Source organism: Ascaphus truei, chromosome 16 (assembly GCF_040206685.1).
Source record: "Ascaphus truei isolate aAscTru1 chromosome 16, aAscTru1.hap1, whole genome shotgun sequence".
NCBI classification, from domain to species: Eukaryota; Metazoa; Chordata; class Amphibia; order Anura; family Ascaphidae; genus Ascaphus; species Ascaphus truei.
Window position 1 is genome coordinate 51,339,766 of NC_134498.1, and position 9,744 is coordinate 51,349,509.

At 53.4% G+C, this 9,744-nt stretch overlaps 1 protein-coding gene and 1 long non-coding RNA gene across 3 annotated transcripts in view; both read left to right on the forward strand.

Moving 5' to 3' along the window:
- The window catches only part of AR (androgen receptor), a 174,491-nt gene extending 170,853 nt beyond the window's left edge, over positions 1-3,638 (forward strand). For both annotated transcript variants that reach the window (XM_075573568.1, XM_075573569.1), the window contains exon 8: positions 497-3,638. In XM_075573568.1, the coding sequence (XP_075429683.1) occupies positions 497-652 (156 nt within the window). In that variant the 3' untranslated portion in view covers positions 653-3,638. The remainder of the gene's footprint in view (positions 1-496) is intronic.
- A 125-nt stretch (positions 3,639-3,763) lies between these two features.
- LOC142467635 (uncharacterized) lies at positions 3,764-8,309 on the forward strand. Its single transcript, XR_012788446.1, has 2 exons — positions 3,764-6,146; positions 6,189-8,309. It is a non-coding gene; the product is annotated as an uncharacterized LOC142467635 (long non-coding RNA).
- Positions 8,310-9,744: the final 1,435 nt, after the last annotated feature.

Below are 9,744 nucleotides of genomic sequence, written 5' to 3' on the forward strand. Positions count from 1 at the left end.
ACACACTCATACATGCCTGTGTAACACTCGTACATACCTGTGTGTCACACACTCATACATGCCTGTGTCGCACACACTCGTACATACCTGCGTGTCACACACTCATACATGCCTGTGTCACACACACTCCTACATACCTGTGTCACACACTCGTACATACCTGCGTGTCACACACTCATACATGCCTGTGTCGCACACACTCATACATACCTGTGTGTCACACACTCATACATGCCTGTGTCGCACACATTCGTACATACCTGCGTGTCACACACTCATACATGCCTGTGTGTCACACACTAATACATACCTGTGTGTCGCACACTCATACATGCCTGTATCTCACACGCTCATACATACCTGCGTGTCACACACTCATACATGCCTGTGTCGCACACACTGATACATACCTGTGTCGCACACACTCATACATACCTGTGCGTCACACACTCATACATGCCTGTGTCGCACGCTCATACATGCCTGTGTGTTTCAGATTGCGCGTGAGCTGCACCAGTTTACATTCGACCTGTTTGTGAAGGCACAGATGGTGAGCGTGGACTTTCCTGAGATGATGTCGGAGATTATTTCCGTTCAGGTCCCCAAAATCCTGTCTGGCAGAGTCAAGCCCCTCTACTTTCACAGCTCCTGAGGGTCCCCGGGGACACCACACCTCCCGCAGTGTGCCTTAGGGTCACCAGGTGCAGAAATGCAGCCTTCTGTGTGCCATCCCGGAGAGGCCTCTGCACGCAAACATAGCCATGTGTACACGTGCAGAACACGTGTCATGCCAACACTCGCCCTACATGTTTGCCTTGTCACTGACCCACGGATTACAGGACACATGCTTTATGTTACTCGTGGCGGCTTTTCCTCGCACTGCGTCGGCGTCATGGTCTGTCCCACATGTACACGGGGTCCCCGGTCTCTCCCACATGTACACAGGGTCACCGGTCTCTCCCACATGTACGCGAGGTCACCGGTCTCTCCCACATGTACACGGGGTCCCCGGTCTCTCCCACATGTACACGGGGTCCCCGGTCTCTCCCACATGTACACGGGGTCACCGGTCTCTCCTACATGTACACGGGGTCCCCGGTCTCTCCCACATGTACACGGGGTCACCGGTCTCTCCCACATGTACACGGGGTCACCGGTCTCTCCCACATGTACACAGGGTCACCGGTCTCTCCCACATGTACATGGGGTCCCGGTCTCTCCCACATGTACACGGGGTCACCGGTCTCTCCCACATGTACACGGGGTCACCGGTCTCTCCCACATGTACACGGGGTCACCGGTCTCTCCCACATGTACACGGGGTCACCGGTCTCTCCTACATGTACACGGGGTCACCGGTCTCTCCCACATGTACACGGGGTCACCGGTCTCTCCTACATGTACACGGGGTCACCGGTCTCTCCCACATGTACACAGGGTCACCGGTCTCTCCCACATGTACACGGGGTCACCGGTCTCTCCCACATGTACGCGAGGTCACCGGTCTCTCCCACATGTACGCGAGGTCACCGGTCTCTCCCACATGTACACGGGGTCACCGGTCTCTCCCACATGTACACGGGGTCACCGGTCTCTCCTACATGTACACGGGGTCCCGGTCTCTCCCACATGTACACGGGGTCATCGGTCTCTCCCACATGTACACGGGGTCACCGGTCTCTCCCACATGTACATGGGGTCCCGGTCTCTCCCACATGTACGCGGGGTCCCGGTCTCTCCCACATGTACGCGGGGTCACCGGTCTCTCCCACATGTACACGGGGTCACCGGTCTCTCCTACATGTACACGGGGTCCCCGGTCTCTCCTACATGTACACGGGGTCCCGGTCTCTCCCACATGTACACGGGGTCCCCGGTCTCTCCCACATGTACGCGGGGTCCCGGTCTCTCCCACATGTACACAGGGTCACCGGTCTCTCCCACATGTACACAGGGTCACCGGTCTCTCCCACATGTACACGGGGTCACCGGTCTCTCCCACATGTACACGGGGTCATCGGTCTCTCCCACATGTACACGGGGTCACCGGTCTCTCCCACATGTACATGGGGTCACCGTCTCTCCCACATGTACACGGGGTCACCGGTCTCTCCTACATGTACACGGGCTCCCCGGTCTCTCCCACATGTACACGGGGTCACCGGTCTCTCCTACATGTACACGGGGTCCCCGGTCTCTCCCACATGTACACGGGGTCCCCGGTCTCTCCCACATGTACACGGGGTCCCGGTCTCTCCCACATGTACACGGGGTCCCCGGTCTCTCCCACATGTACACGGGGTCCCGGTCTCTCCCACATGTACACGGGGTCCCGGTCTCTCCCACATGTACACGGGGTCCCCGGTCTCTCCCACATGTACACGGGGTCACCGGTCTCTCCCACATGTACACGGGGTCCCCGGTCTCTCCCACATGTACATGGGGTCCCGGTCTCTCCCACATGTACACGGGGTCCCGGTCTCTCCCACATGTACACGGGGTCACCGGTCTCTCCCACATGTACACGGGGTCCCGGTCTCTCCCACATGTACACGGGGTCACCGGTCTCTCCCACATGTACGCGGGGTCCCGGTCTCTCCCACATGTACACGGGGTCCCGGTCTCTCCCACATGTACGCGGGGTCCCCGGTCTCTCCCACATGTACACGGGGTCCCGGTCTCTCCCACATGTACACGGGGTCCCGGTCTCTCCCACATGTACACGGGGTCCCGGTCTCTCCCACATGTACGCGAGGTCACCGGTCTCTCCCACATGTACACGGGGTCACCGGTCTCTCCCACATGTACACGGGGTCCCGGTCTCTCCCACATGTACACAGGGTCACCGGTCTCTCCCACATGTACGCGGGGTCCCGGTCTCTCCCACATGTACGCGGGGTCCCGGTCTCTCCCACATGTACGCGGGGTCCCGGTCTCTCCCACATGTACACGGGGTCCCCGGTCTCTCCCACATGTACGCGGGGTCCCGGTCTCTCCCACATGTACGCGGGGTCCCGGTCTCTCCCACATGTACGCGGGGTCCCGGTCTCTCCCACATGTACACGGGGTCCCCGTCTCTCCCACATGTACGCGGGGTCCCGGTCTCTCCCACATGTACACGGGGTCACCGGTCTCTCCCACATGTACACGGGGTCCCGGTCTCTCCCACATGTACGCGGGGTCACCGGTCTCTCCCACATGTACACGGGGTCACCGGTCTCTCCCACATGTACACGGGGTCCCGGTCTCTCCCACATGTACGCGAGGTCACCGGTCTCTCCCACATGTACACGGGGTCCCGGTCTCTCCCACATGTACGCGGGGTCCCGGTCTCTCCCACATGTACACGGGGTTTCCTGGCGCACAGAATATGCATATAAAGGGGAAGGTGTGCGTGAGATATATATATATATATCAGATAGTCGGCTGCTGCAGGCGCCTGTTATTTATCAATGTCTCCTAACTGCAAACCTGGTGTTTCACGTGTACAGCGGCGCCACATCCCGCGGAATACACTTTTCTTTGATAAATGTGCTGATTTTGGGCTTCTGTTCTGCCCCTGGGAGACTTTGTGATTGGTCAGGACCAGGACTTAGAATTATAGTGCAGTGGTGTAGTGTTGGCTCTGGAGGGGCAGGGGGGGAAGGGGCAGGGGGGGGGGGGGACGGGGGGGGGGCAGGGAGGACAAGGGGAGGGGCAGGGGGGATAAGCGGGGGCAAGGGCCTGAGAGATGGGGCCGGGAGGCGAGGGCCTGAGAGATGGGGCAGGGGGGGGGAGGAGGGGGAGATTGAGGTGAACGTACTTGTCTGCTTTGGGAAATATGTTCGTGTTCACTGTTCCCAGTGACGTTGCAGCTCCCCGGCACTGGAACAGTTAAAGCTGCAGTACCGGTTCTTATTTTCTGCGACCCGCTGGTTAAAGAAGCGCTCAGCAAACCACTCACTTTCTCCCGGCCCCCCGCGAGCTGCAGGAATCCCCCTTACAAAGAGGCGGCATTGTATCTCCCCTCCAATTACAGCCGGAATAAGGCGCGAAATAATGAACCCAAAACGCAATCGTTATACAAACAAAATCTTTATTAACATTTCTTTTACAATATTCTGAAATTATGGATCAATTACCAAAAGGCGCCGGAGAAATAATCCCCGCGGTTCCACCGCGTGTGTTCTGAGCTAATTCTGACGGTGGTTTTTTTTCACACAAATTAGCACAATATCTTCCATGTCCTGAAAATGTCACACATGTGTGTCACTGTGTGTGTGTGTGTGTGTGTCTATACATGTGTTTCCATTAATGCTGCTTTAAACACCTGAGGGTCATTTACCAAAGTGACCCTGCTGCAAAACCGGTACAAAAACGCTGCCCCAGATTTATCACACAGGAGAACCCCGTTGGTTTCTGCTGAATGGTTTTCTCTTAATGAATCTAGTGCAATATTTGCTCCAGTTTTGCAGTCGGGAGACAATCACCTCCCACCGGTTTTGCAGCCGCACAGCACGGAGCTAACTGTATCTGATCCCACTCCCAGGGTCGGAGGGACACACAACTCCTGCAGCTGCTCACACACGCAGTTAACACTCACACCCGTATAGATGCACAAGGGGTTATTTCCTTACCTCTCCAAAACCAGGGGGAAAACAGCACCAGATTCATCAAAGAAAAGCCTCCCATCGGAAGCAGCCTTCTTGCTGCGATAAGTCGGGTGTTTGCAGTTTGCTCCGGGTTTAAAGTCAGGAGACTTTGGTGATAATAAAATGAAGGTCCTTAAAGGTCACCTATGGGTCCGCAGTGCCGCTGATAATTCTATATTGTATACAGCGGGCTCCAGCTGTAATAACAACAAATAGGTTATGTGTTAGGCCTTTAATAACCTACCCACGCACATTCATGTACTCGTAAACCCACACCGACGTACACATGTACGTACGCGCACGCACACACTCACACCCACCCGCACATGTATTCACACACACTCACTTACAAAGGCACCCACACATACGTATACACACATGTACATATGCTTACGCACGCATAGACATGCTGATGCGTACACACTCATGTATACATGTGGACGCACGCATATACACTCCTGTACATATGCTTACACACACATGTACAGATGCTAACGCATACATGTACACATGCTGATGCATACACACACACATGTACATATGCTTACGCACAAATACACACTCACATACACATGCTGATGCATACACACACACATGTACATATGCTTACGCACAAATACACACATGTACACACACCTACATATGCTTACGCACGCATACACACATGTACACATGCTGATGCATACACACACACATGTACATATGCTTACGCACAAAAACACACTCACATACACATGCTGAGGCATACACACATGTACACATGCTTACGTACGCATACACACATGTACACACACGTACATATGCTTACGCACGCATACACACATGTACACATGCTAATGCGTACACACACACTCATACACTCATGTACACATGCTGATGCGTACACACACATATACATGTACATATGCTTACGCACGCATACACTCGTGTACACATGCTGATGCGTACACACACCTTACTGCACTCAGCAATCCTCGCACTGCCAGTGGCCGCACTCACGCTTTGGAGTACTCCCAGAATTCCTCTCGCGGTCGCTGCATGCGCTTTGTACCACTGCCCTTTAACTCTTTACGGTCAGAGAGCAAAGGGCTTAACCTGCCCTAATTACACCGACGGCGCTTGTTTGATTTCTTTTCATGCGGCGACACGCTGCGGGAGTGAGCGCTAAAACAGGAACACATTCTCACAGCAGACACAGGGCATGAGTTCACTGTTCCCAGGAGCTGACAATCTTAGGCTATTGGAGCAGAGAAGAGCAGGAGTCCGAATTAAAGAAGGGATGTCTGTACTTTGTGCCTCTACTCACAGCAACGCTCTGTTCCTCAATCAAAACCAACTTTAGGGCTAATCACACTAGCGGTGCTTAGTGTCACTCTGCAATGCTGCACATTTATCTTCAGGTGGGAGGGGGACGGGTTGGACCTCATTCCCAGGCTGAATCCAGGACAGTCCAGAACTAACATGTACCTGGGGGCTCTGCTAACTGGAGACCCCTAATGCATGAAGCCTGCCCAGGTAAGGCAGAGCCGGGCCCAGGTAAGGCAGCGCCGGGCCCAGGTAAGGCAGCACCGCTCCCCGGGAGCCAGTGCTGGGACAGGATGCATTGAGGATTGGGACACATTGCTTTGCAAAGCAGCTTTGGGATGTATCATGGGGATAAGAAATTGGCCTTGGTGTTATGCTCAGAGCGGCTGTATTGGGAACTTGTCTTTGTGATGTATGTACAATACAGAGGCTTCCCGTGCAGCCACCCCTGGGGTACAATCCCAGCAGCACATTTATCAGAATCTCCCAGCTGGAAAACGGGTGCAGAAAAGGCACCAGATTTATGGAATGTAACAGTAAAGCGGCCTGGAATCGGATTCATTTCCCCGGATAAATCCAGTGCTGACCCTGCAGCTGTTTTGCTGAATAACTTCTCCCCTCACCGGCAACTTGCGTCGGAAAATGAATGTAAGCCGCGCTCATTCGTTACTAATAATACTCAAATCCTGCGGGGTGATCGGAGGCACAGGGAGGGAAAGTGCTTCCGCCTGGAACCGAACTCACAATGTCGTGTGCTCAGGCGCACCCCCTGCTTTGCAAGGTGTTGGGGTTACGCACGCCCCTGCTTTGCAATGTGTTGGGGTTACGCACGCCCCTGCTTTGCAAGGTGTTGGGGTTATGCACGCCCCTGCTTTGCAATGTGTTGGGGTTACGCACGCCCCTGCTTTGCAAGGTGTTGGGGTTACGCACGCCCCTGCTTTGCAAGGTGTTGGGGTTACGCACGCCCCTGCTTTGCAAGGTGTTGGGGTTACGCACGCCCCTGCTTTGCAAGGTGTTGGGGTTACGCACGCCCCTGCTTTGCAAGGTGTTGGGGTTACGCACGCCCCTGCTTTGCAAGGTGTTGGGGTTACGCACGCCCCTGCTTTGCAAGGTGTTGGGGTTACGCACGCCCCTGCTTTGCAAGGTGTTGGGGTTACGCACGCCCCTGCTTTGCAAGGTGTTGGGGTTACGCACGCCCCTGCTTTGCTCCTCAAACTCCACGTAACCGGCATAGGAGATTATTTATTAAACGGTTAGTGCCGATCGAGGAACGCGCGCGCAGACACTCCCACGGACGCCGTGTGATAATGCGATTAACGTCACTATTGCCGTTTAATGAATAACTCCCATAGTGTCAAATAGTCTACCTAAGATGTACAGTATATATAGATGTATAAGCATATATATCCCCTACCTACAAGTTGCTAGCAGCTATCTCCCATATATCGTGCTGCTGGCCCCTCGCCTAATTACGGAGATGTAACTCTCACCTCCTGCTTACAGCCTCAGCGTTATGTACCGATGCACTATAACTGGCTAACGCTAATTACACTGCACATGCTACCGACATGTGTTACATAGTCTACCTAAGAAATGTTACACCTAAGGAATGTTATACGGGGTCCTTTTAAGTTACCAATTTCACATACTCTCCCCCTCCTCCCCCCTCTCTACCTGAGGGTTTCAGTCCTGCTGCAGAGCAGAGGTTTGGCTTTCAGTGTTATGGTAACCTAACTCATGTGGTATAAAGGCCCAATGCTGGGATCAACAAAGGGTTACATTCTCTGCACAGTGTGCAATCTGAGCCTGATTTTCTGAAGGCACCTGAACTCCTGCAGTGCCTTAACCCCTTTACTACCAGAGCAGAGCAATACATTGCTGACTGCTCTGGCACAGAAGGAGTTAACATGAGCTTGGTCTGTACAAGCTTGTAATGATCCTTTATTTTTATATGGTGCTGTTAGTGTACTCTGCACAGTGCAGGACACAGGTACGGTGAGTGACTGTCCCAGGTGACCAGTCCTGTACTTGGTACGTGATTCGCGGGGCCCGCGGTCTGACGGATCGGACACAGGTCAGTGACACTAGGCCTCCTTACACCCATCGGTCATGTTAGGAGTTAGATTCTGGGGAATATCTGCTGCTTTGTGTTGTTTTAATTTTTAGATGGAAAGCGAGAGAAAAATCACCGTTTTTATTCATTTTTAAAGTGCTAGAGCTGTCATTTTTTAAGTATATATATGAATTATGTATATGTACTGTATAAACATATATGGATTGATATATCTCTGTATGTGTCTTGTAGAAACTAGATCTGCATTTTGTCTTTTTATCATTTGGCTGGACATAACTATAAAGTTGAATGTGATTCTGCGTTTGTGTGTAAATATCTTCTGTCTGTCTGTCTGTTTAATATGGGGTCAGGGTGACCGACCCGCGATAAAACAGGATCCGGGAAATGGGGCGCACACAAGTTAACCCGTTAAAGAGCGTTTCGCGCTAACAATGGGGTGGAGGTTTGTGTTGTTCTGCGAATGTATCACACATTTCTGAGATAACACGCTGCTCACTACAGGTCTGATAACATTTTACACACCAAGCGCTTCCAACCGCCACAAAACCGGAGACATTCCCCTGCCCGGGAGGGCCGAGAGGCGAAAACCAAATCCATGCGTTGTAGGAAGAGTCTGGCGCGGGCGCATATCGTCGCGCTCTTGTACATCTTGGGCACAATAAGCAGCGGGTCCTTGTTACAGTTACACCCACACGGGGCGTGTTTAGTAATGGCTGGAAGGTTTCTAACAACGCTGTGTAATGAGGCCGCGATGACAGAGGTCGGCAGAACGTGGACACATCTTGGCTAATAACGGCTGCAGATGACCAGCTGTTTACTGGAAAAGTTTCACTTCAGGAGAGTAGATTTAGCATGGGGGGGGGGGGTGAGAGGTATGTGTACCTTATCTCTGTATTAGGAGAGGGGGAGAGGTACGGGTCCCTGTGTATTGAGAAGGGGTGAGAGGTGCGTGTCCCTGATGTCTGTGTATCAGGAGGGGGTGAGAGGTACGGGTCCCTGTGTATTGGGGGGGGGGGGGTGAGAGGTGTGTCCCTGTGTATTGGGGGGGGGGTGAGGTACGTGTCCCTGTGTATTGGGGGGGGTGAGGTACGTGTCCCTTAGTTTTGGGAGGGGGTGAGAGGTACGTGTCCCTGTGTATTGGGAGAGGGTGAGGGGTACTTGGCCCTGTGTATTGGGAGGGGTGAGAGGTACGTTTCCCTGTGTATTGGGAAGGGGTGAGAGGTACGTGTCCCTGTGTATTGGGAGGGGGTGAGAGGTACGTGTCCCTGTGTATTGGGAGGGGGTGAGAGGTACGTGTCCCTGTGCTTTCTTTAATGTAGAACAGCAGCTCAATTCCACACAGCGGGGGTCCAAACTCCAGTCCTGAAGCCCCCAACAGGTCAGGTTTTCAGGATATCCCGTCTTCAACACAGGTGGCTCAATCAGTGGCTGAGTCTTTGACCAAGACACCCGCGCTGAAGCAAGATCTGATTCAGCCACCTGTGCTGAAGCTGGGACATCCTGAAAACCTGACCTGTTGGAGAAAGCAGATCTCCGCGCGGGTATTCTCTGCCACGCTGAGACACACGTGGCTACGTGTACGTCCCGCGAGTTAGTGGGACACGTATGTGCAGGATTTGGGCGTGTGACGGGTTTCTGGCAAAGAATGAAACCTTTACGCACTTTGTGGAAAAAGAAAGAAACCGTTTGTTCTTTTGCCAGAAACAGACTTAAAACGCTCGTATTTTTTTCATC